The following is a 27,385-nucleotide window of genomic DNA, read 5'->3' on the forward strand; positions in this document are numbered from 1 at the left end:
GCCCAGGAGTTTGAGAACAGCCTGAGTAACATGGCAAAACCCGATCTTTACAGAAAAAAAAACCAAAAAAATTTAGCCAGGCATGGTGTTGCAGGCCTGTAGTCCCAGCTACATGGGAGGCTGAGGCAGGATGATTGATTGGGCCCAGAGGTGGAGGCTGCAGTGAGCCATGACTGTGCCACTGCACTCCAGCCTGGGCTACAGAATGAGACCCTGTCTCAAAAGCACATAGCCAGAATATATAAGGAGCTCAAGTAATTCTATAGGAAAAAGTTTAATAATCTGATTAAGAAATGGGCAAGGAATCTGAATAGACTTTTCTCCAAAAGAAGACATACAAATGGCAGACAGGTATATGAAAAGGTGCCCAATATCACTGATCATCAGAAAAATGCAAATCAAAACTACAATGAGATATCACCTCACCCCATTTAAAATGGCTTTTATCAAGAAGACATGCAATAACAAATGCTGGTGAGGATGTGGAGAAAAGGGAAGCCTCATACACTGCTGGTGGGAATGTAAATTAGTACTATCACTATGGAGAACAGTTTGGAGGTTCCTCAGAGAACTAAAAATAGAGGTACCATGGGATCCAGCAATCCCACTGCTTGGTATATACCTAAAAGAAAGAAAATCAGTATATCAAAGAGATATTTGCACTCCCATGTTCATTGCAGCATGATTCACAATAGCCAACATTTGGAGGCAACCTAAGGGTCGATCAACATATGAATGTTTGGATAAATAAACTATGGTACATATATACAATGGAGTAATACTCAGCGTTAAGAAAAAAATGAGATATTGTCATTTGCAACAACATAGATGAACTCGAGGTCATTATGTTAAGTAAAATAAGCCAGGCACAGAAAGACAAACTTCACATGTTCTAACTTTTTAGTGGGAGCTAAAAATTAAAGTAATTGAACTCATAGAGATAGAGAGTAGAAGGATGGTTACAGAGGCTAGGAAGGGTAGTGGGGGAGGGGGGTAGGAGGGGGGACACTACGTTAATGGGTACAAAAAAATAGAATAAATAAGATCTAATATTTGATAGCATAACAGGGTGACTATAGTCAGTAATAAGTGTACATTTTAAAATAACTAAAAGAGTGTAACTGGATTGTAACAAAAAGAATAAATGCTTAAGGTGATGGATACCCCATTACCCTGATGTGATTATTATGCATTGCATGCCTGTATCAAAATATCTCATATATACCATAAATATATATACCTACTATGTACCCATAAAAATAAAAAAAATTTTTTAAAAGGCTGTCACAGAATGTATCCAATAAAATCCTTACTCAAGCCGGGCGTGGTGGCTCATGCCTGTAATCTCAGCACTTTGGGAGGCTGAGGCAGGGGATCACGAGGTCAGGGGTTCGAGACCACCCTGACCAACATGGTGAAACCCCGTCTCTACTAAAAATACAAAAATTAACTGAGCATGGTGGCAGGCGCCTGTAATCCCAGCTACTCAGGAGGCTGAGGCAGCAGAATTGCTTGAACCTGGAGGCGGAGGTTGCAGTGAGCCGAGACAGAGCCACTGCACTCCAGCCTGGGTGACAGAGCAAGACTCTGTCTCAAAAAATAAATAAATAAATAAAATAAAATAAAATAAAATAAAAATCCTTACTCAATATGGAAGACCATTCAGAGCTACTAAAATCAGAATATCATAGGACAGGTCTCAAAATCTGCATTTTTACCATTCTTCAATAAAGGAAACCAGAATTTCCCAGACATACTGTTGATTCCATGGCTGGGCTGAAAAAATATTAAAGGAGCATAATGTATCTTATGATGTAAGAAAGTTACAGAAGCATTAAAAAAAAAGGGTGGCAAGGTGTGGTGGCTCACACCTATAATCCCAGCACTTTGAGACACTGAGACAGGTGGTTCACTTGAGCCCAGGAGTTCGAGACCAGCAGTTCTAGACCAGCCTGGGCAACACTGGGAAACCCTGTCTCTACAAAACATACAAAAGTTTGCTGGGTGTCGTGGCATGCACCTGTAGTCCCAGCTCCTCAGGAGGCTGACATGGGAGAACCACCTGAGCCTGGGAAATTCAGCTGCAGTGAGTATTACTGTGCACTGCCCTCCAGCCTGGAGGACTCAGTGAGACCCTATTTAAAAAAAAAAAAAAAAAAAATGCACGTCTAAAGGACACAGGAGCTTGAAGGAGCTCCTAATGGCCAAAGCTGGAACAATCTTAATAAAATTGATAAAACAGTATTGGACTGTGGCCCATAGAAGGAAAAAAGCTCTTTATTGCAGAAGAATTCAAATTAATGAATGTAAAAGAGAGAAAGAATGATTAGGCAAATACCACAACAATAATTGTTGCAGGCCAGGAACCACCATCGCATGCTAAAACAGGATTATTTACATAGTGTCAAAGTATTTCCCCCACAAGACACTTATTAATTACAAAGGGAATAACAGTAATTTTACAATGAAGAAACCAAGAAGACATCATCTTAACTAAGTCAAGATTAACAACACAAGTAAAAAGGCAAGGCATATATTCCCTGATAGGATATGCTGAGAAAGGTACAGCATCACTTCTGGATCATTGTTAGCAAATGCATAACGTCACCACATCATGAGAAAACATCAGACTAACCCAAATTGAGGGATATTCTACAAAATATCTGGCACCTACTCTTCAAAAGCATCAAGGTCATGGAAAACAAGAAAAAAGAGGAAGCAACCAGGCACAGTGGCTCACACCTGTAATACCAGCACTTTGGGAGGCCGGGGCGGGCGGATCACAAGGTCAGGAGTTCGAGACCAGCCTGGCCAACACAGTGAAACCTCGTCTCTACTGAAAATACAAAAAATTAGCCGGGCATGGTGGCAGGTGCCTGTAATCCCAGCTACCCGGGAGGCTGAAGCAGGAGAATCACTTGAACCTGGGAGGTGGACGTTGCAGTGAGCCGAGATCATGCCATTACACTCTAGCCCGGGCAACAGTGTGAGACTTTGTCTCAAAAAAAAAAAAAAAGAAAAAGAAAAAAGAGGAACCATCACAGATTAGAAGGGACTAAGAAGCCATGACAACACAATGTGAGATCACAGACTGAACCCTGGAGCAGAAAAGTACATCAGTAGGAAAACTGTCAAAACTCAGACAAGATCTGCAGATTAGTTACTCGTATACCAATGCTAATTTTCTGGCTTTGATAATTTTATTATGGTTATATGATACGTTAACATTAGGGGAAGATGGGAGAGGACCAAACAAAGACTTCAATTTTTGCAATTTTTCTGGAAATCTAAAGTTATTTCAAAATAAAACTTAAAAAAACTGAAAACGGTAACAACTTTTAAAAATCATTTTACTATTTAAAAATATCCTGCATTTTTAGCAGGTTTTAGGGATTCTTATGCACACTGCAGTCTGAAAACTACTAATTTAAAGAAACTCCTGGGCTGGGCGTAGTGGCTCACGCCTGAAATCCCAGCACTTTGGGAGGCTGAGGCGGGCGGATCACCTGAGGTCAGGAGTTGGAGACGAGCTGGCCAACATGCTGAAACTCCGTGTCTACTAAAAATACAAAAATTAGCCAGGTGTGGTGGTGGACGCCTGTAATCCCAATCCCAGCTACTCGGGAGGGTGAGGCAAGAGAATCCCTTGAATCCAGGAAGCAGAGGTTACAGTGAGCCAAGGGCACATGCCATTCCACTCCAGCCTGGGTAACAAGAGTGAAACTCCATCAAAAAAAAAAAAAAAAAAAAAAAAAAAAAAAGAAAGAAAGAAAAGAAAGGAAAGGAGGGGAAGGGAAGGGAAAGGGGAAAGGGAAGGGGAAGGGGAAGGGGAAGGGAACAGGGAGGGGGGAGGGGAAGGGAGGGGGAGGGGAGGGGGAGGGGGAGGAGAACAGAGGAGAACCAAGGAGAGGGGAGGGGAGGGGAGGAAAGTCCTGAAACCACTGAAAAACAGCTAGGCAGGTTGTAGGAAATGTTGTAGTTCTCATGTCAAACTAGATAAATACTACAGTGGAAAACTGATCTGGCCTCATGTAAAAGTTCTTATTATTTGGATTATTCATTTGTGTTTTTTGGTTTTTGTTTTTTTTTGAGACGGAGCCTTGCTCTGTTGCCCAGGCTGGAGTGCAGTGGCACAATCTCAGCTCACTGCAACATTTGCCCCCCGGGTTCAAGCAATTCTCCTGCCTCAGCCTCCTGAGTAACTGGGACTACAGGTGCCCGCCAACACAACCGGCTAATTTTTTGTATTTTTAGTAGACACAGGGTTTCACCGTGTTAACCAGGATGGTCTAGATCTCCTGACCTTGTGATCCGTCTGCCTTGGCCTCCCAAAGTGCTGGGATTACGGGTCTCGCTCTGTCACCAAGGCTGCAGCACACTGGCAATCATAGCTAACTGCAGCCTCAATCTCCTAAGCTCAAGCAATCTTCCTGACTCAGCCTCTGGAGTAGCTGGGACTACAGATGTGTTCCACCGTGCTCATTATTTTTTTAATTTTTTGTAGAGATAGGTCTCACCATGTTGCCCAGGCTGGTCTGGAATTCCTGGCCTCACGTGATCCTCCCACCTCCACCTCCCAAAGCACTAGGATTACAGGTGTGACCTACTGCACCCGATCAAAAGCTTTATTTTCTTAACTGTAATAAATGGAAAAACATTTTACTTACCTTTATATCACTACCTGGTGTGGCACTTAGAGCCAAGATTCTAAAGTGATTTGTATATTTGACTAGTTCTCTTACAACCTTAAGAAAAAAAAAGTTCTTTAGTTTCATCTGTTCATGCAAAAATAACAGTGGTTCTGTTAAACAACCTATAATACATGGTCCCTTATCATTATTCCTTAATCAGTATATTGATGGTCTAGTGAGTGAACTACCACCAGTTATATTATCTGAAGACAGAATGATTTAGGTTTATACTCTATGCTGATCAAGAACACAGTAGGGCTTCTTCTACAGAAAAAACTGCAACATCAAAGCCAAATACAGAGGCAAATCAAAATACTCAAAGGGGCTGTTAGGTATGTGGCATACATTATGTCATTATTTTACCTAGGCGCCAAGAAAAGACACCGCGTATCCACTACCAATCTTTATTAATTTCAAAACTCCTTTCATACCCTATTTTAGATCACTGTCCCAATCATGACTAGGCTCTCACGATCTACATCTGACACTAATTATCTGGTTGGTCTTAAAAAAGAAAAAAAGAAAAAGAAAACAACAATAACAGCAAAAGGCAGTGGAGACACTGACTTGAATGGATGACAGAAAGTACAGATATTCTTTATCACCATCTGTTCTGAGATAATAGACGTAAAGGCTTTTTATAATAATATTGTCAATAACTTCCATCACTAATAACTATTCGCCAAAATTCTCTTTAACAGTACAGTTACAATACAAAATACCGCTTAACAAAATTATTACCTGGCAATAAGCATAGTTTCCGAGAGCTTTATGAGCTTCATCAATAACTAAACACTTTATTTCAGCAGCGGGACAAGCTCCCCTAGAAAGGTCATTTACCATGACCTGAGGTGTAAGAAAAAGCACTCTCTTACTGCACCATATTTCCTTCCTGGTGAAAGCTTGTGTAGACCCTGAAAATAAAAGTGACATTCTACATTCTAAACTTCAGACTGTTATCTATAAAATATAAATAGTCTGGCTTTTTCAGAATGCAAACATGCTTTGGTAATATTAAGAGAAAAACAATTTGACAATTCATCAGAATGCTACATTTTAAAGTTCTGGTGTGGTCCAAATATCAAAGCTGGCACTTATCTAGGACTACAACCAAATTGCCTTTAGAAAATTCCTACAAAATGGCATATTTGAAGAGAGGCAAATTCTTCAATGAGAAATCTTTTTCAGGAAGAATGCCAGGAAACATCATGTTCAGTTACCCATGGAGTATACACACACAATAGCTTCAAAATACTATGACAACCTGCAGATATACTCTGAAGATTGAATAAAGCAACCCTATCCATCAGTGTTGGGCTTGCTACAAGTAGAGAATATTTTAAGAGGGAGGGCGTAAGATGCACATATTGTAGCTTGGGAACTATTCCCCATGGGTCAGGAATTCCCAGCTCTTACTTCAAAATTAGTCCAGTCTAAGGTACCTGTCATTTCGGCCATGTGGGATTGCGGGATACCCATCACCTGGTAGCAAGCCTCGATCTGCTGTGTCACCAAGGGTTTCGTTGGGGCCATGAAGACCACCTTTCCTGAAGGGAACCAGCGGTAGAAATTGTACATGACCACGGCAGCAATAAAAGTCTTTCCCAGTCCGGTAGGCAGACACACCAGTGTATTGCAAAACAGAGCAGCCCGGGAGATGTGCAGCTGGTAGTCCCGTACTGGGCAATTGGTAGGGTAAATCCACAGGGCGCCCGCGGAGGTGCAGAACCCGCCATTCTCTAGACACAACTGCCGCTCAGCCTCGTACGCCGCGACAAGCAACACATCATCGTCCGACTCCAGCTGAGCCTCCGCTGCTGCTGGCAAAGGCGCCTTGGAGCTGCCAGGGCTCTGAGGTCGCTCACTTCCGGAGCTGCAACCCGGAGTCCCAGATGATAGGGAGATACTTGAGCCCCACGTCTGAAAAAGCGTTCTTTGCCGTCCGCTCATTAGGCCGACAACCACCGAAGGATTCGGTCGGATATCCGTAGCAGCAGCAGCTCAACCACTACGGTTCCGATCCCCATCGGTTTCCTTCGCACAAAACTCTGCAACGAGAAGGCGGGACTAAGGCCAGTTTATCCAGTTGAAAATGGCGCCACTGAGCTTCCGTTGGGAATATGATTGGCTGGCTTCCCGGAAACCTTCACAGCCCTCCCGGAGACTCATGCGCATTATTAAGGCGTTACTCTAAATATGGTCCCTGTGCGGTTCCGGTGTTTTGTTTTGTTTTAACAAACTCTAAATTTAAGTTCCGTTTCCAATGATTAGATGGCTGGGCGTCATTGCTAAAGTGATAAGTCATTTAAAATGTTATGATAGGCCGGGCGCGGTGGCTCAAGCCTGTAATCCCAGCACTTTGGGAGGCCGAGGTGGGCGGATCACAAGGTCAGGAGATCGAGACCATCCTGGCTAACACGGTGAAACCCCATCTCTACTAAAAATACAAAAAAAAAATTAGCCGGGCGTGTTGGCAGGCGCCTGTAGTCCCAGCTACTTGGGAGGCTGAGGCAGGAGAATGGCGTGAACCCGGGAGGTGGAGCTTGCAGTGAGCCGAGATCGCGCCACTGCACTCCAGCCAGGGGGACAGAGAAAGACTCCGTCTCAAAAAAAAAAAAAAAAAAAAATAAAATAAAATAAAATGTTATGATAAGAGATTTGTTGTAAAATATTATATACCCGGGGACAATGGAATACCCATCAATTTGGGAACTTAATGTTATTGGGCGTCTAACGTGCCTCATTCCTTGTACTTTTAAATCAGAACATAAGGTGAAAAGCAAAAATGTGTAGATGGAATAATTTGTCTTATATCTCTATCTGGGCTGAGAAAACAAAATGCCAAGTCTCTTTTTCACCGTGCTAGGAGTGGCAACCCATTATTTTAATATTTTCATTGTTTAAAGGGAAGTGAACGTGGTCTGGTCCAGCTATTCGTCAGATTTTGTTTTTTTTTTAATGCTCCTTGCAGAGCAGAGCTAACTCATAGGCAACATGCCCAGAGTCAGCCTAGATTTTTTTAAGTAAGGAGTCTTGATGTTCAACTATTAAATCTTTATTATAGATAAGAGCATTATAATAATAAACGTCGGTGTGCAATTATTCCACTCTAACGAAGATTTCTATCTCAATTCCTGACTTCTCGCTAAACCTGACTTTGAGTAACCTCTGTAAATTTGCTTCCTCGTGTACTGAGAAAAAAATATACATCACAGAGTTACGAGCATTAATAATGTCATTCTCATCAGCAAGTGGCATCCTGAGTGCGGCTTCTTTATAAATTGTTTTATTTGTTCAAGTTTCTGAACTTCGTTTTGGACAAACTTTCTCGTATTTGTATGGGAGGAAGGGGATGAGCAGTTTGTATTTAAGTTTCGGTTGAGTGATCTTTAAAAGGGAAATGGTGGGATATGGGTTTTCGGATCCACACGGACTGAAGCACTTTAGGTGTGAATTTTTAGGCTAGAACTAGATAAAACGAGATAAGGAGCCTGAATGTTGTTTTCTTTTAACAGGTTATAGACTGGACTTTAAAGGCATAGCTGCCTTAAATGTGGGTAATGGTTGATAAATGTCGCTACCATCAGAGGTCGCTTCACAAGGGGTCTAATTCAGAATCGAAGATCTCTAGGGGTCTTCAACTCAGTAGACTGCAAAGACGACCGCGGTAGGCTTTTTAACCCGGACTCAACAAAGAAGCCCTCATAGCACAGCCTTGTCGTCACTCAAAGACAGGCCCCAATCCCGACTGCTAGAGCAGTGGCCCGCCCCTCGACCTCCGTGAGTGGCCACGCCCCGCCCTAGGGGGCGGGGCGATGCCGAACTGCGGCGGGCTGGCTCAGTAAAGCGGAGGCAGCGGGGGAAGATGGCGGCGGCCGTTCCACAGCGGGCGTGGACCGTGGAGCAGCTGCGCAGTGAACAGCTGCCCAAGAAGGACATTATCAAGTTTCTGCAGGAACACGGTTCAGATTCGGTACCGGAGGCGTAGGGGCGGCCGGGCTGGTGCGCCTGAGGGACGCCTCACCCCCCTGGAGATGCCCATACATTCCGTATTCCTCTGTGCCCCCGCCCTCGTCTTCCCGCGGCCGGTGGCCTGGAAGGCCGGAGCGGCCCAGCGAGTACTTTGGAGCCTCGCTCCCGCCCCTCGGGCGTTCTCTACTGGGGCAGGGGAGCAGCTTTATTTCCTGGGGCACACAGGCTGCGATTGTAGAGTTAGAACCTCATTGGGATCCTTGAGTGGGGGTGGAGGCCAGAAAAATAGGAACCCGAAGATATTGGGGGCTAGGGCGGGGAGGCCGAGGAATAGTGGTGTGGATGAGACTCCTGGGAGCGGGGCGCCGGCTCCTAGGGAAATGGGAAGGGATGTGAAGATTTCTGTGGGAACGGTGTATCCAACTTGCTTTTCTCAACAATTTACTAAATACTGAACATTAATGCGTGTGATTTTTTAAAAATCCGTAGGTTGTGGTTTAAGTTTTGGTTTAACACATCGACCCTTTAAATGACCTTTTCACCTTTATACTTTAAAGGAGCTACATGCACATTTCTCTTGTGCAGTGGTCTGTCATTGTTATAAACAGACTGAGAAATTTATTTGGAATGCTTTATACTGTACGCTCTCCATTTGTCAGCATAGTCTCCATCTTAGCCATCCGTCTATAGTCATTTTTGTGACACTTGTTTTTGCTTTGGAAAATAAGTTGATTCATGCATCTCTTAAATTGCTGAAATAGTTGTGCACGCAGCATTCTCCTACAAGCGGCAGCCTGCTTGTGTTTTCTATACAATTTTAAAAATTCTAAACTTTTCATTTAGAAAAATTGTTTCTAGGTTTTTTTGTTTGTTTGAGACGGAGTCTCTCTCTGTTGCCCAGGCTGGAGTGCAGTGGCGCGATCTCGGCTCACTGCAACCTCTGCCTCCCGGGTTCAAACGATTCTCCTGCCTCTGCCTCCCGAGTAGCTGGGACTACAGGCGCGTGCCACCACGCCAGGTTAATTTTTTGTATTTTTAATAGAGACGGAGTTTCACCGTGTTAGTCAGGATGGTCTCGATCTCCTGACCTCGTGATCCGCCCGCCTCGGCCTCCCAAAGTGCTGGGATTACAGGCGTGAGCCACTGTTTCTGGGTTATTTTGAGAAGCTTATGTTTTATTTTCATTTTCGGCAGGCGTCATGACAGGGAGATACAAGAATTCTCCAACTTTCAATGCCTTCTTCCTTAATTATCCTGGCATCCACATCTTAGATTAATTTAGCAAATATTAATACAACATCTGTAACAAGAACTATTCTCATTGTTTGGAGGTACAAGGGTGAAAAAGAACATGCGTTGGGGATCTTACCCCTTTTTAATGGAACTATTTTCTCTTAAGCCAATTCGTATTTCATCTGAAACAATAGAATAGACATCATTAACATTTAATAATACCTCAGTCATGTACTTCATCCATCATATTCTTATGAAACAAATCATGCCATGTGGAATCGTATGTAAAACTGGGCCACGTGGAACAATTTCAACAGACTTGGATTATCAAAATGTTTTTATAACATATTAATCTTTTAAATGCATAGTCTCGGCCGGGCGTGATGGCTCATTCCTGTAATCCTAGCACTTTCAGAGGCCAAAGCGGGCGAATCACTTGAGGCCAGGCATTCAGGACCAGCCTGGCCAACGTGGCGAAACCTCATTTCTACTAAAAATACAAAAAAAATTAGCTGGGCCTGGTGGCGGGCGCCTCTAAACCCAGCTGTTCGGGAGGCTGAGGCAGGAGAATCGTGTCAACCCAAGAGCGGGAGATTGCAGTGGGCCGAGATTGGGCAACTGCACTCCAGCCTGGGCGACAGAGCTAGACTCTGTCTCAAAAAATAATAATCTCCAGTGATCAGTAACACTTAGACCTATACTTGACAATAATTATTTTATTAATCATAAGATATCACAGAGATGTTTATGCTTTTATGCTTTGGGTATTTTCTGGAGTCTTTAACAAGAAACCACCAGCGTGCTAAAGGTAACTGATTACTTCCGTTTAATCAACTTTGTCTCCTTTCCCCATCAGCTGTTATTTAGAACATATCTTTGAAAGAAAAAGAAAAAGAAAAAAAATACAATAGTGATAGTGTTAGCTGTCAACTGCTAATAATGTTAACCGCTTTATCAAAAGCTTAGAAGATGCCAAAGGACAACTTTGAGAATGTAACAAAATTAGGAATTAAGCAAGGACCACAAGGCAGAAAAAGAAGCAGAATAAAATAAGGAAACAAAGAAGTTATGGAAATCCTCACAATTACGTGATTTTCAGATAAAGATATATTACAACTTGCTATTTCAGCAGTAGTATTTTAGTGTCCATCTGCCATCTTAGCAGTCTTATATTTGAGACAAAAGGAATTCCGCTGTTACGTTGAGTTATTAAATACAGTATTAATCATAATCCCAATATTTATTAAGTTCTTACTCTGTGACAGGCTCTATGCTAAAGGCATTAAATGGGATTTTGCATTTTATCCTTATATCAACTCTTTGGCGTAGACGCTGTTATTAATCTTCCACTACAGATATGGAGGCTGAGTCTTTAGACAAGCTTAGTACTCTGTCTAGTGTCAGACAGCTAGGATTTTTTTTTTTTTTTTTTTTTTTTGAGACAGAGTCTTGCTCTGTCACCTAGGCTGGAGTGCAGTGGTGCGATCTCGGCTTACTGCAACCTCTGCCTCCCAGGTTCAAGCAATTCTCCTGCTTCAGCCTCCCGAGCTGGGACTACAGGCATGCGCCACCATGGCCGGCTAAATTTTGTATTCTTAGTAGAGATGGGGTTTTGTCACGTTGGCCAGGCTGGTCTCAAACTCCTGACCTCAGGTGATCCGTCTGCCTCAGCCTCCCAAAATGCTGAGATTATAGGCATGAGCCACCGCGCCCGGCCCACACAGCTAGGATTTTAACCTAGATAATATGACTCCACAGCCCATATACTTAGCAATTATATATATAATGTTAAGCATAGCAATCTCAACATATGTATGTTACATACTTGTGTAACAGTGACTCTTCCTAGTCTGCTAAGAATGGGTTACAAATGCCTCAGGATAGCTATGCCCAACCTGGCTGGAGGCTCTCAAGGGCTGCACCCAAGTATCCTCCTGCAGTGAGCAGCTGACTCAATTCACCACAGTGTGCTTGCTGTATAAATGTTATTTTTCGTGAGTGTTGACAGGAAAAAAGTTAGGATGAACCACTGTGTTCAGTACATAACACTACAGTTGCAGTCTTGTCGCTAATTCTTGTAAATACCCAATTTTTAAAAAATCTCTTACATTTTTTTGTAACAGTATAAACTATAGGGTTTATTTCTTCTTCAATACTAGTACTATTGAAAACACAACTGCTAACATAAAAGGGTCGTTTTCTAATTTTAAACACTTCTTACTTGGGAGAAGTTATCTTGATTACCCAGCTTTTTTCCTTATAGTTTCTTGCAGAACATAAATTATTAGGAAACATTAAAAATGTGGCCAAGACAGCTAACAAGGACCACTTGGTTACAGCCTATAACCATCTTTTTGAAACTAAGGTGAGTATTGTTAGATTCTGTTAGCAGAACATCACTTTTGAAATTTTATTTCCAAAAAAGATGTTTAAAATGCATTTATTTGCTGAATGTGTTGGAGCTTTTCCACCTGTAATTTTTCTGAACTATTATCATAAGTGAACTAGCTGTCAAATCTAGCAAGGCTAACCTGCAGTATGGCAGAATGTTTCAGTATTTTCAAAGGGTCTGGATTTTGTAGCTTAAATTGAGACAACAAATTCTTAAGTCCACTGAAGTTATAAATTCATTAGGTCAGTGGTTATTACCATATTACTTTAGCATATGGTGTATATTAAATGTATTTTGTTGTTGTTGTTTTATTATATATGTTAAATGTTATATTGAAAATAAGTTTCCATTTCACTAATGAATTTAAAGTCTGGTTTAGATTTAGGCTGAGCTTTACAAAAATAAATTTTAAGACATTCTCCCGTATTTGTTTACTATGAAATGAGTATCTTCCACAGGAAAGAAATCTTTAGTTAGGAGTTACTTGAATAGTGTTTATATCTCTGGGTATGAGTTGGCCTTTCTAAGGTCATGGTTCTCATTTCAGAATTTATATTGTAAGCTGGTTTGAGGGTAATAATTTATTGTTTAAAAATAAATTATGAACAAAATTCTTTCTTTGCTCTTCGTTTCCTTAGACCATTTATTCACAATTGTGTTATACAACCTATATTTATTATGCAGATATTCATTTAATTGAGAGGCTGAAAATCTTGATGTTGCTTCTTGGTTTTAGCCTGTCCTGGGTATGATGTTACAACATTTTCCTTACAGCGTTTTAAGGGTACTGAAAGTATAAGTAAAGTGTCTGAGCAAGTAAAAAATGTGAAGCTTAATGAAGATAAACCCAAAGAAACCAAGTCTGAAGAGACCCTGGATGAGGTCTGTATATAATTATTTTTTTATCATGTGGATTCTAGAAATTGTATTTATTTCTTTATTATTTAGACTAATTTCTCATAGTGAAGGGTGGTTGAATATGACCACTTTCAATGAGCCAAACACTTAACGGAGTGTGCCGTTTCCCTTAGGTGTACTGGGACAGAAATAATCCTAAGAACTAGTGTTTTACAGTTATTAGCCTATTCTATGAAACACTTCTGATATTGTATTTAATATTGCCTCCACATCTGTCCAGACCTTCTGAGCTTTCAAAGCTATTTTAAGGCCTTGATTCTATAGCCAAGTTGGACTGAGTGAAATACATTTTGTTTTGATTATTTTTAGCTTTTTCTAAAGTATGTGGTGTCCCTCGCAATAGAAATAATCCAGGCTTGGCTGCAGGATGTGGGTTCGTCTGTCTCAGTTTTCCCAACTCAGGTTTTATATTTTGGTACAAAGGTTTGAAGAACGAGATTAATTCATTCCTGCAAATTGACAGCCTTAGTAGAGCTAAGATCAGCTACTAAGAACTGACTTAGCAGAGTTGAATTGATTATAATCTTGTAATTTCTGATAATACCTTACTATCTAAGCTCACTCATTGTCTTAGTATCCGTGATAATAATCTATATTTAGTTCTTGTAAAGAGGTGAGGCTACTGATGACAGTGTAGCTTTTGGGTATTTGTGGAAAGTGTAAGTTCAGTTATACAATTATAGATGTTTATTTGATTAAAGTTAGTTAATTTTGCATGATCTTTTCCTATTGGCTAAAAAGCACAAATTAATGTTTATAAGTATATGTGCACACAAAGCAATTTTAAAGTTTATCACAATTAATATTTGATAAATGTTATATCTATTGAGTAGCTACTAAGGTAAATGGAGCAATTATTATTGAAGGGTTTCAGAAGCAACCGGCAACATAGTTTACCCTCCAGGAAATTAGAATGAGGATGGTTTTAGGAGATAGATAATATTTCATTAAGGAGTTAAGAAAAGAAGTTACAAATAAATTAAAAGGTAAGTTCATAAGAGCTAGAGACAATCTAGAGAGAGCTTATGAGGGTCCTAAACTCTATCATTTTATTTAAAACCTCTTCGTTTAACTGGCCAGCTTGGGCCCAATTATGTACTGTGACTGTTTTCCTAGCGTCCTGCATTCAAAAGCCTCTTGTCCATTTCCTTGCTAACCCTCCTTGTCTACTCTCTGTCTTCATGCTTTGGGACTGGAGAGCAGGCATTATAAACACATAATCATAAAACCTTTTATTGAGCCTGGTATAAATTCATGCTTAATATTAGCCAAGCATGTTTTCTAGTTTCATTGCTACTCAGCAACATTTATACTATCCTTTGCCCAATTCTCCATCACATTGCTCATTGCTCACATAAAGTATTTGACATTTTCTCACAGATTTTCAGTCCCTTCTTACTCCTTTCTCTTTTTTTGTTTTTGTCTTTGAGACAAAGTCTCGCTGTCGCCCAGGCTGCAGTGCACTGGTGCCATCTTGGTTCACAGCAACCTCTACCTCCTGGGTTCAAGTGATTCTCCTGCCTCAGCCTCCCCAGTAGCTGGGACTCCAGGCAGGCGCCACCACGCCCAGCTGATTTTTGTATTTTTAATAGAGACGAGGTTTCTCCATGTTGGCTGGGCTGGTCTTGAACTCTTGACCTCAAGTTATCCACCCACCTAGGCCTTCCAGTGTTGGGATTACAGGCATGAGCCACTGACCCTGGCCTCCCTTCTCATTATATGCTCCTATGTTCTGTATTGCCAAAATGTGAATGTCTAGCCATTGCCATTCCCTTCTTCTGAGCTTAAAATTTCTCTGAATCTTTTCGTCCCTTTTTCTTTCTCATGTCTCCTTCAGGACTAATGCTCTCAAACATCTTCCTTTTATTTTAAACGTTCATTCCTTTTCCATTTTCAAGCATTTGAAGCAAGGCCTCATACCCGGAGTGTTAAAAACTTTGTTCATTTCTTGCCTCCCTTCTCTTTCTTTATCCAGTCAGCAACAAAATGGGTATTCTAATAAGATTTCTAAAACAATACTTTGCAAACCACACCCTGCTGAAAAATCTTCAGTAATTGAGTGTTGTCTAGAATTGCCCTGTTCAGTATGGTAGTTACTAACAATATGTGGCTACAGAGTGCTTTAGCTACTTTGAACTGAAATGTGCTTTAAGAGTAAAATACATACTCAGTTTCAAAGGTATAATTTAGATGTTTCTTTTTTTAAAAAGATTGTAAAATATCTCAGTATTTTTTATATTGATTACTTATTGAAATGATGGTATTTGGGATGTTTTAGTTTAAATAAGAAAATTTTTCATTTAAAAAATTTTTATTTTTTTTTTTAAGACAGGGTCGGTTGGGAGGCCGGGCATGGTGGCTCATGCCTGTAATTCCAGCACTTTGGGAGGCCGAGGCAGGCAGATCACCTGAGGTTGGGAGTTCGAGCCCAGCCTGGCCAACATGGTTAAACCCTGTCTCTACTAAAAATACAAAAAATTAGCCAGATATGGTGGTGCACACCTGTAGTCCCAGCTACTTGGGAGGCTGAGGTGGGAGAATCGCCTGAACCCAGGAGGCGGAGGTTGCGGTGAGCTGAGATCGCGCCATTGTACTCCAGCCTGGGCAACAAGAGTGAAACTCTGTCTCAAAAAAAAAAAAAAAAAGACAGGGTCAGTCAGGTACAGTGGCTGGTGCCTGTAATCCCAGCACTTTGGGAGGCCAAGGGGGGCAGATCACTTGAGGTCAGGAGTTTGAGACCAACATGGTGAAACCCCGTCTCTAATAAAAATACAAAAATTAGCTGGGCATGGTGGCGTGCACCTGTAATTCCAGCTACTTGGGAGACTGAGGCAGGAGAATCACTTGAACCCAGGAGGCAGAGGTTGCAGTGAGCCGAGATTGTGCCACTACACTCCAGCCTGGGCAATAGAGGGAGACTCAGTCTCAAAAAAAAAAAAAAAAAAAAAGACAGGGTCATGCTGTGTTGCCCAGGCTGGACTCGAACTCTTGGGCTCCAGTGATCCTCCTGCCTCAGAATACTCAGAATAACTGGGACTACAGGCATACCACTGCCTGGCATAGACACACTTCATCTCTTTCTTTTTACATTTTTAAGTGCAGCTATTAGACAACTTAAAATTATATTTGTGACTCCCATTTTTATTGGTCACCACTGGTCTTCAATATATATCCAAATTTCTTATTCTTGGCATTCAAAACTTTCCAAAATGTGGCCGCTGCTAAGCTCCATATTCCATGTTTCTACAGACGTATTCTTTTTTTTTAGACGGAGTCTCGCTCTGTTGCCTAGGCTGGAATGCAGTGGTGTGATCTCAGCTCACTGCAACCTCCGCCTCCCGGGTTCAACCAATTCTCCTGCCTTAGCCTCCTGAGTAGCTGGGATTACAGGCGCGCGCCACGACGCCTGGTTAATTTTTGTATTTTTAGTAGAGACGGGGTTTTACCATGTTGGTCAGGCTATTCTCGAACTCCTGTCCTCGTGATCTACCCACCTCGGCCTCCCAAAGTGCTGGGATTACAGGCGTGAGCCACTGTGCCCGGCCTGTATAGACATGTTCTTGGCCAGGTGCAGTGGCTCACACCTATTACCCCAGCACTTTGGGAGGCCAAGGAAGGTGGATCACTTGAGCCCAGGAGTTCAAGACCAGCCTGGGCAACATGGCGAAACCTGTGTCTACCAACATAGTAGTCAGGCATGGTGGTGTGTGCCTGTAGTCCCAACTACTCAGGAGGCTGAGCAGGGAGGATCCTTTGAGCCTCGGAGCCAGAGATTGCAGTGAGACAAGATTGTGCCACTGCACTGCCTAGGTGGCAGAGTAAGACCTTGTCTCAAAAAAAAAAAAAAAATTTTTTCTTTGACCACAAATGTCTGCTCATTGTCTACTAAATCATGCCCTTTCCTACCTCCATATTTTATTTCTTCCTTAGAGTGTCCTTTTACTATCCCTATTTGTCACTTCTGTGCTCCCTTTAAGACCCAACTCCTGGGCTCATTGCTTCCTCTGGAATTTTTACCATGTGAGACTTTGCTGTATACATACACAAGTGCATACATTCCTAAGCACATTTGTATTATTTATTTCTACCTTTATTTTAATATAAAGACTTGTCTAATAGCTCTTATGGGACTTTAAATCAGTCATTGTCAATATATTTATTGTCTATTATATATTAAATAGCCGTTGAGGAAAATTTTCATGGTATGAATGAGTATTGTACAGGAAAGAAAATATAAGTTACGACAGAAACTCACACTTAGCAATTAGAAGTCAGTATAAAAGTACTCAAACGAAAAATTTGACAACTTCATCTTTGACAACTGCTTCACATGTAGTCATTACCAACTTCTGGTGATTCTGCCTCCAAAATATATCCCAAAGCCATTCATGTTTTGTCATCCTCACTGTTAGCACCCTGGTCTAAACCTAAACTACTATAATAATTTTTTTCCTAACAAATCTCTCCACTTCTACTTTTGCTTCCGAAGTCATTCTTTATATTTCAGTCACAGTGATCTATTTAAAACACAAATCTGGCTGGGCACTGTGGCTTACACCTGTAATCCCAACACCCTGGGAGGCTGAAGCAGGCAGATCACCTGAGGTCAGGTATTCGAGACCAGCCTGGCCAACATGTGAAACCCCATCTGTACTAAAAATACAAAAATTAGCCAAATATGGTGGCTCATGCCTGTAGTCCCAGCTGCTCGGGAGGCTGGGGCAGGAGAATTGCTTGAACTCAGGAAACAGAGGTTGCGGTGAGCTGAGATCACGCCACTGCACTCCAGCCTGGGCAGAGTGAGACTCAGTCTCAGAAATAAATAAATAAATAAAATAAACACAGATCTGGTTCTGTAACTTCTCTATTTAAAACTCTAAATTGGCTAATGTCCTAAAGATAAAAACCCAAATTCTAACATGTCCTACGTATTTTTCTAGCCTTATTTCATGCCATTTTCCGTTTCATTGCTCCCTTACAGACAGTAATATTTTTATCCTTTTGAAATATTATGAAGCAGGCACAGTGGCTCCCGCCTGTAATCCAGTACTTTGGGAGGCTGAGGCAGGTGGATTGCTTGAGCCTGTAAGTGAGCTGTGATCACACCAATGTAAAATATCTCAGCATTTTACAGTGGTGTGATCGCTCCAGCCTCAGCAGCACTGAAACCCTGTCTCTTAAAAAAGGAAAAATATATATATATTGAAATATTTCTTTTTTTTTTTTTTAAGACACAGTTTTACTCTTGTCGCCCAGGCTGGAATTCAGTGGCACAATTTTGGCTCACTGCAACCTCTGCCTCCTGGATTCAAGTGATTCTCCTGCTTCAGCCCCCTAAATAGCTGGGATTTCAGGCGCCTGCCACCATGCCCAGCGAATTTTTGTATTTTTAGTAGAGACGAGGGTTTCGCCATGTTAGCCAGGTTGGTCTCGAACTGCTGACCTCAGGTGATCAACCCTTTGGGCCTCCCAAAGTGCTGGGTTTACAGGTGTGAGTCACTGTGCCCGGCTGATTGAAAGATTTCTATGCTGTGTGCACCTGTTCTACTGAGAAGGTCATGGAAGAGACAAGAGTTCAAAGGCCGATAGAATTCTGGAACTTCTGGGAGGCATAGATTAAGATCCTGCACGGTGTAGGCCTTTGGACACAAAACTATAAGCAGTAATTGTTAATATCACTCTAGCAGTTGAGTAGAGGACTGACTCAAGGTGTCAGAGATAAACACAATTGGACATTAAAGTGGTGAAAACAGATTTTATTCAGCCTACTGACAGTAGGGGAAAGAGCTAAACTCCAGTCTGATTTGTGGAGAGGTAATGGAGCCTTTTAAAAGAATGAGGGGGCTGGGCCTGGTGGCTTACGCTTGTAATCCCAGCACTTTGGGAGGCCGAGGCCGGCAGATTACGAGGTCAGGAGATGGAGACCATCCTGGCTAACACGGTGAAACCCCATCTCTACTAAAAATACAAACAAAAATTAGCTGGGCTTGGTGGCGGGCGCCTGTACTCCCAGCTACTTTGGGAGGCTGAGGCGGGAGAATGGCGTGAACCCGGGAGGCAGAGCTTGCAATGAGCCGAGATCATGTCACTGCACTCCAGCCTAGGCGACACAGTGAGACTCCGTCTGAAAAAAAAAAAAATGAATGAGGGAGTAGGGAGGGATTTAAGCAGAGTTAAGGAAGTGAAAAATTAAAAAAGTAGGAAGTGAGGGTTGGTCCATATGAAACCCATCTGAGTTTGCCAACTGGCGCTTATCAAAATTAGGCTCCCACAGAGACAGAGATGGGTCCTATCTTCATCTTGAGGCGTTGGCTGGAACAAACAGTAAATTTTTTTTGGCAGCCTTAAGTTTTCTTAGGCGGGCACTTTAAGGAGGGATCAGGTCCTCCTAGGAATAAGGCCTTGAGCTATTTGAAACTTGTGTTTGTTCAAATCTTTATAGTCCAAGGTTGAAGCCTTGTGAAGAAGAGGGCTCAGAGGACCCTAGCTAGGGTTTGGTCAGGGAGAAAATCTTTTGTCCAAGAGGTAGACTATTTGCAAGGATATCAGACTTTTTTTTTTTTTTTTGGAGCCTTGCTCTGTCGCCCAGTGGTGCCATCTTGGCTCACTGCAACCTCCGCCTCCTGGGTTCAAGTGATTCTCTTGACTCCACCTCCCGAGTAGCTGGGATTACAGGCACACACCACCACACCCACCTAATTTTTGTATTTTTAATAGAGATGGGGTTTTACCATGTTGGCCAGGCTGATCTCAAACTCCTGACCTCAAGTGATCTACCCACCTTGGCCTCCCAAAGTGCTGAGATTACAGGTGTGAGCCACCACACCCAGCACAGATATTTTTACTTATCACAAGTTTTGGAAAAGGATAAAACCTTCAGCTAGGGAAATGAAAGTGAATAAAAATTTGCATAACTTGACCAATTAGAAATAGATCAGGAATAGGCCAGGCACGGTGGCTCACGCTTGTAATCCCAACACTTGGGAGGCCGAGGCGGGCGGATCACGAGGTCTGGAGTTCGAGACCATCCTGGCCAACATGGTGAAACCGTGTCTCTACTAAAAATACAAAAAATGAGCCAGGCGTGGTGGCAGGCGCCTGTAGTCCCAGCTACTCGGGAGGCTGAGGCAGGAGAGTCACTTGAACCCAGGAGGCAGAGGTTGTTGCAGTGAGCCAAGATCACGCCATTGCACTCCAGCCTGGCGACAGAGTGAGACTCCATCTCAAAAAAAAAAAAAGAAATAGGTCAGGAATAAAGAAAACCCTTTTCTTGCTTTTCACACTCAGGAACTAATAGATTTGAATTACTGAATATCCAAGCACACCTTTGTTATTTATTTTATGAAATTTAGAAACCAAATACAGATTTGGATAATGCATATCCCTCTGAATTTGGTCTGAATTCAGAAACCAAATAGATTTAGGTAAGGAGGATACTTTTAAATTTGGTACACTTCTTTTTTAGTTAACTCTCTAAGATTCTTGACAGTTCCTCTGTCTGCTTTCCTCTCATATATGAATTGCTATTGATTAGATTAATATGTGACCTTTTTTGTAGAAGACCCTGATAATCCTACTTTGTTCTAGGAAATATGCGTGTTATAGCAATTTCATCCATTGTGTGAATTTATTTTCCAAATCAGGGACAGAGGCAATATCACTGTATTCATTTTAATTGGATATAATAAAAACACCTAGTAGTATCAATTATTGCTGCTAAAACAGTTCAAATCTTTGCGAGGGGAAGTCACCATCCCTTATTTTAATGCCTTATGATTTCATATGAATTAAATACTGATGTTTTTTTTAACTTTAGGAAATAACTGAAATCATGTTATGGTTTGGTGAATAATTAACAGAATCTTATTAGAAGAGTTTAAGCTTCCAAAGAAGCTGGAAGTTATTTGAAATTAAATTATAGATGTGTAAGTTACTAATAGTCACATCACAGCCTTGAAATTAGATACTGAGGGTTTTGCTTATTTATTTATTAACAAATCCATCAAACTCTTTAAACTGACTTTGGTCATTGTTGGCTATTGTTTGTCATTCTTTTAAAGGACACAAATTAATAACTCTGTGGGTGTGTGTGTTGTTTTTTGTTTTTAGGGTCCACCAAAATATACTAAATCTGTTCTGAAAAAGGGAGATAAAACCAACTTTCCCAAAAAGGGAGATGTTGTTCACTGCTGGTATACAGGAACACTACAAGATGGGACTGTTTTTGATACTAATATTCAAACAAGTAAGTCTAAATGGAATCTTATGTTTTTGGCTTAAAGAGATTCGAAATACTTGGGTGGCAGACAGATGAGTAGTTAGCAGTACCTTTTTCCTGACTGTCACCTACTTTTATCCAGACATACTTTCCCCAAGATCTACTTGGAAGAGGTCTTCAGTTCACTGATTATTGGCTGGCTAAAGACCTCTTGTTCTTTGGAAAGCAAACGATAAGGAATCTCAGTCTAAACCTGGTTAATGTCCCAAAGTAAGGCGTTAGTATTTGAATAGAAAAGGCAGGATAGTATGCTGTTTTGTGATAGAAGTATAGGTCCTACCCCTCTACGCTTTGCTAACAATGTAATTATTTTTACAGCCAGAATTTTATTGATGGATGATCTTAGTAAATTTTTCTTTCTTTTAAAATATATAGTATTGTAATTCTGAAATCAAACCACTAAATTTTTCCATTGGAATGTAATAATTTCCAATGTAAATATCTTAATAATAGAGTATATCATTAATTATAAGGAAAATCTGTTTTACAGGTGCAAAGAAGAAGAAAAATGCCAAGCCTTTAAGTTTTAAGGTTGGAGTCGGCAAAGTTATCAGAGGAGTAAGTAAAGAATGCCAATGAATCAGTAGATATTCTGGCATATGTTGCTTCTGGTATGGTGCCATAAAGAATTAGGTTTGGGGATATAAATGAAACAGACTTTGGAGTCTGACAGATTGGGTATAATCATTGCTAGCTGATCTTGCACAAGTTGTCTGGGTCTCCGTTTCGCTATGTATAAAATGAGGACAGTACTGCCTACCTCAATGTTTTTAGAAGATTAAATGAGCATAACTTGAAGTACCTAATACAATAGGGGCTTAAATATTAGTCCCTTCCATGTGTACCCATTTTATTATTTTTCTTCATAAAGTAAGTCTTTGTCAGAATGTTTGGCCCTCTAAATTTGTCTTTTAAGTTTCCTGTAAAACGTCTTATAACTGTTGTACCATTTACATGTAATTTGCAAAAGTAAAATATCTGTTCCCCTGAAGTACTCATAGAAGCAGTTTGTTTCTGCAGCCTTTTCACCTCATACAACATAGGCTGCAATGCCAGAAAATTGTTCAAACATGAGCATGCTTTAACCTACACTTATATGTGAGAGATAACAGAAAGAAACTTTGAGAAAAGAGGACGTTAGGCTTGACCCGTACTGACCATTATACTGTACAAAAGAAGATAAAAGAGCAGGGCAGACTGTCACCTTCTATGAATCAGGTTTTCATGCCAGGGCCTGCCCATTGTGCCCACTGTTTGTTTTAAATTGTTATTCTCAGAACATCAGACATCAATAACTGAAATGCTTATTTAAATGCAGTTATAGGAACCTTCAATATATTACTCTCTGTACTATCAGTAGGTCCTAAGATATGGTTCAGACAATCATATACAGAATATAAAACATCTTGAAACTAAAGGTTTAGTTGAACATAACTTGTAATTGTTACCTGCCCTGGCCGGGCATGGTGGCTCACGCCTGTAATTGCAGCAATTTGGGAGGCCGAGGTGGGTGGATCACAAGGTCAGGAGATCGAGACCATCCTGGCTAACACTGTGAAATCCTGTCTCTACTAAAAATACAAAAAGTTATCTGGGCATGGTAGCACTTGCCTGTAGTCCCAGCTACTTGGGAGGCTGAGGCAGGAGAATTGCTTGAACCCGGGAGGTGGAGGTTGTAGTGAGCCGAGATCACGCCACTGCACTCCAGCCTGGGCAACAGAGCGAGACTCCATCTCAAAAAAAAAAAAAAAATTGTTACCTGCCCGTACCAAGTTGATAGCAAGTATGTATCAAATTGGGCCATTTTTCTATTTCTGTAACTTACTTGCATACTGGTAAATTTCTTCTAGTCTACCGTATTTTTTTTTTTTAAGACGGAGTTTCACTCTTGTCCAGGCTGGAGTACAATGGTGCAATCTCAGCTTACTGCAACCCCTGTCTCCTGAGTTCAAGTGATTCTCCTGCCTCAGCCTCCCGAATAGCTGGGATTACAGGCATGCGACACCACACCTAATTTTGTATTCCTAGTAGAGACGGGGTTTCATCATGTTGGTCAGGCTGGTCTTGAGTGCTGACCTCAAGTGATCGCCCTCTTCAGCCTCCCAAAGTGCTGAGATTACAGGCGCGAGCCACCTTGCCCGGCTAGTCTACCATATTCTTATTTTCCAAATGTGACCACCCTAACTTTGTCCCTTGAGCTTTATATGATTGTTGCATTTCAATACAGCGTATAATATTAGGAATATTATCCCTGTGGTGATGCGGATTTAACTGTTTGTGGCAACTAGCTTTAAGATCCAAATTTGGAAAATATGGAGAGGCCAACCCAGAAGCCTTTTATTCTTTGAAAAGTTAGTTTTACCTTTTGCAAAAGATCTTAGTGCCGTAACATTTTAAAAATTGTATTTCCAAAATTAGCTGGGCATGCCTGTAATCCCAGCTACTAGGGAGGCTGAGGCAGGAGAATCGGTTAAACCCAGGAGGCAGAGGCTGCAGTGAGCCAAGATCACACTATTGCACTCCAGCCTGGGCAACAAGAGCGAAACTCCATCTCAAAAGAAAAAAAAGAAAAAAAGTGTATTTTATGTGCCAGCATGACTCCACTATTACAATTTGGTAATCTTAAAACAATTTTACAGGCCAGGCACGGTGGCTCATGCCTGTAATCCCGGCACTTTGGGAGGCCCAGGTGGGTGGATCACAAGGTCAGGAGATCGAGACCATCCTGGCTAACACGGTGAAACCCCGTCTCTACTAAGAAAATACAAAAAATTAGCCAGGCGTGGTGGCGGGCGCCTGTAGTCCCAGCTACTCGGGAGGCTGAGGCAGGAAAATGGCGTGAACCCGGGAGGCGGAGCTTGCAGTGAGCCAAGATAGCGCCACTGCCACTGCACTCTGGCCTGGGCAAAAGAGCAAGATTCTGTCTCAAAAAAAAAAAAAAAACAATTTTACAGTGAGTACTTGCCCGTATATTCCAATAAAAATAAACTCAAGTTTGTCCTGTGATGTAAAAGTGTTGCAGGTTTTTTTATAATGGTGCTAATAACAAACTGGTTTTCATAAAGTATGGCATGTTACAGTTTACAAAAAGCTTTTGGTTTTTGTTTGTTTGTTTGTTTGAGATGGAGTCTGACTCTGTTGCCCAGACTGGAGTGCAGTCGCTCAATCCTGGCTCACTGCAACCTCTGCCTCCTGGGTTCAAGTGATTCCCCTGCCTCAGCCTCCTGAGCAGCTGGGATTACAGGCACCCAACACCGCACCCAGCTAATTTTTTCATTTTTAGTAGAGATGGGGTTTCACTATGTTAGCTAGGCTGGTCTCAAACTCCTGACCTCAAGTGATCTGCCCACCTCGGCCTCCCAAAGTGCTGGGATTATAGGCATGAGCCCCAAAAGGTTCTTTTCACATTAAAAAAGCCCTGCTTAAAATGCCCTTTTTTTTTCCATCGAAGAAATGGAAGACAAGGATTTAGGGACTCACTGAAGTACATTACCTTAGAATATAGTGAAATCTATAGTAATAGATTCTGTGTTTGTTTTAACATACAATCTTGTCTTGACTGTCCTGGTATTGCATGTGCTTTTTGCAAAATACTGTTAGTTTTTATTTTGTTCTTGCCTTTAGTGGGATGAAGCTCTCTTGACTATGAGTAAAGGAGAAAAGGCTCGACTGGAGATTGAACCAGAATGGGCTTATGGAAAGAAAGGACAGCCTGATGCCAAGTATCCTTTTTTCCCCCCATAATTAAAGTAAAAAAAAAAAAAAAAAAAAAAAAAATACCTCTAGATCACCTGAAGATGTGAAAGATGCTGTCTAGGCCAACTTCTGGATCAAGAATGCTGTCCAGACTAGTCTTCCTGATCTTTAGATGCTTATGTGTCAGCACCTCCAACAGACAATAGGATTTTCTATTGGTATAAAGTTCAAACCTCAGCTAGAATTTTTGTTTCTCTTATTCAAATTCTTAACTTTCAAGACCTTAATTGTGAAGTTTAAGCTTAAACAGCAATTCTTAATGTTTTTAAGAGTTTAAGAAAAGTTACCATGCCCAGTACAAACTGTAGCAAACTACGATGCGAATATGGCTCATCGTAATTTGATGGCACAGTATAATTTCAGGCAATTAAATTCAAAGCTTAGAAATGGAATAGATGTGGGACATTTCCAGTTGTGAACTGAAGGAGACCACAGAATCAACAGTGTTATTGTAAGCATTGTTACTACTAATGACAATACTCACTGATAAGTCCAGTTTGTGAACATTAAAAAAAAAAAAAAGGAATGACTCCAGACCATTAAGAGCAGACCAATCCAATAGGTAAGAGGGAAGGTAAGTTTATGGCTTTTGTTGGTTCCATTCCTCTTGGACCCATCAGATTAAGTTTGAAAAAACAAGTCCTTTGGGAGGCAGCTTTCTGTAGTCTTAGCAGATAAACATATTTGGGAATATAATAGCTTTCTTAGCTTTTCAAAATCAAATGGCCGGGCTGGGCGCCATGCCTAATGCCTGTAATCCCAGCACTTTGGGAGGTCAAGGAGGGCAGATCACTTGAGGTCAGGAGTTCAAGACCAGCCTGGCCAACATGGTGAAACCCCACCTCTACTAAAAATACACAAATAAGCCAGGCGTTGTGGTGCAGGCCTGTAATCCCAGCTACCCTGGAGGCTGAGGCAGGAGAATCACTTGAATCTGCGAAGCGGACGTTGCAGTGAGCTGTGATCGTGCCACTGCACTCCAGCCTGGGCGATAGAGTGAGGCTCTGTCTCGGTGGCGGGGGAAGAAAAAAATCAAATGGTCAGCTGCAGCTCCCTCTCCCATTAGAAGAAGCATCTCAAGACCAATCTGATGCACATATAAATTATATAACTCTTAAGTTAGCATATTTTGGTTTTTTGTTTTTTTTTTTTTTGAGACAGGGTCTCACTCTGTCACCCAGGTTGGAGTGCAGCAGCGTGATCTCAGCTTGCTGCAACCTCTGCCTCCCAGGCTCAAGCAGTTCTCCTGCCTCACCCTCCCTAGTAGCTGGAACTACAGGTGCGCACCACCACACCTGGCTAATTTTTGTATTTTTAGTAGAGACAGGGTTTCACTGTGTTGGCCAAGCTGGTCACAAACTCCTGACCTCAGGTGATCCTGAGCCTGCCTCAGCCTCCTAAAGTGCTGGGATTACAGGTGTGAGCTACCATACCTGGCCTTGAACTTAGCATCTTAAAATGCACAGTAAATATTATGTACTACCTCATAAAAACTTTAATACAGTATATATATATTTTCCCCCCCAGCTAGAATGACATTACTTTTGTTTTGGAGTACTTAATAGTCTTCATTAAGTGGTGGCTAATTTAGGAGTACTTGTAAAGCATCCAGGTAAGGAGGATCCTAGTCCAAGTTCAATTTATCTAGTGAGCTTATCTAGTCAGCCTATCCTACACTAAGGTTATGGGGGTAGAGGCACTTTTTATCAAATGTACCTTGACTTCTTCAACAGAATTCCACCAAATGCAAAACTCATTTTTGAAGTGGAATTAGTGGATATTGATTGAAATAGCAGTGCTTCAGCTCTAAGGATATTAGCAACAATGATAAAACTTGGCCTTGAAGAAACTTACATAACTAGTTAGAACTTGTAACTATTGTAAAGGAAGAGTCAACTGGAAAATTCAAGGAGTTAATAAAATTTGTTTACTTGATCCCAGCTTTTGAGAGATGTAATCCCTTATGAATCCCTGGTCTAAAATACTTTCCTACAGCTGTGTAAAATACTGGTCAAGGAGAACTTTTTCCTTTTAACTCATGTTGTAAACTAAGTGGCTCAATAAAAATTGATCCACTGTCTTGATCTGACTGTGATTTGTTTGGTGTTAATATATTATTGTTCTGATAGGGAATTGGAACTAAGG

The 27,385-nt window shown here is 41.4% G+C and overlaps 2 protein-coding genes across 3 annotated transcripts in view; one reads left to right on the top strand and one right to left on the bottom strand.

The window, feature by feature from the left end:
- FANCM (FA complementation group M) overlaps positions 1-8,310 on the bottom strand; it is a 70,232-nt gene extending 61,922 nt beyond the window's left edge. Inside the window, exons 1-4 of one of the 2 annotated variants that reach the window (XM_055291429.2) lie at positions 8,273-8,310; positions 6,134-6,739; positions 5,433-5,605; positions 4,668-4,745 (exon numbers count right to left, since the gene is read on the bottom strand). In XM_055291429.2, coding sequence (XP_055147404.1) covers positions 4,668-4,745; positions 5,433-5,605; positions 6,134-6,641 — 759 coding nt within the window. In that variant the 5' untranslated portion in view covers positions 6,642-6,739; positions 8,273-8,310. Of the gene's footprint in view, positions 1-4,667; positions 4,746-5,432; positions 5,606-6,133; positions 6,826-8,272 lie in introns of those variants that run through there. The other variant, XM_055291430.2, reaches the window with a different exon arrangement.
- A 168-nt stretch (positions 8,311-8,478) lies between these two features.
- Positions 8,479-27,324, top strand: FKBP3 (FKBP prolyl isomerase 3). The gene is made up of 7 exons (XM_055291440.2): positions 8,479-8,664; positions 12,160-12,261; positions 13,063-13,170; positions 21,316-21,451; positions 21,975-22,042; positions 25,109-25,206; positions 26,974-27,324. Exons 1-7 carry the CDS (start codon positions 8,557-8,559, stop codon positions 27,026-27,028), a joined length of 675 nt encoding a protein of 224 aa, XP_055147415.1. The 5' UTR covers positions 8,479-8,556; the 3' UTR covers positions 27,029-27,324.
- Positions 27,325-27,385: the final 61 nt, after the last annotated feature.

This window comes from Symphalangus syndactylus, chromosome 9 (genome assembly GCF_028878055.3).
Source record: "Symphalangus syndactylus isolate Jambi chromosome 9, NHGRI_mSymSyn1-v2.1_pri, whole genome shotgun sequence".
In the NCBI taxonomy this organism is placed as follows: domain Eukaryota; kingdom Metazoa; phylum Chordata; class Mammalia; order Primates; family Hylobatidae; genus Symphalangus; species Symphalangus syndactylus.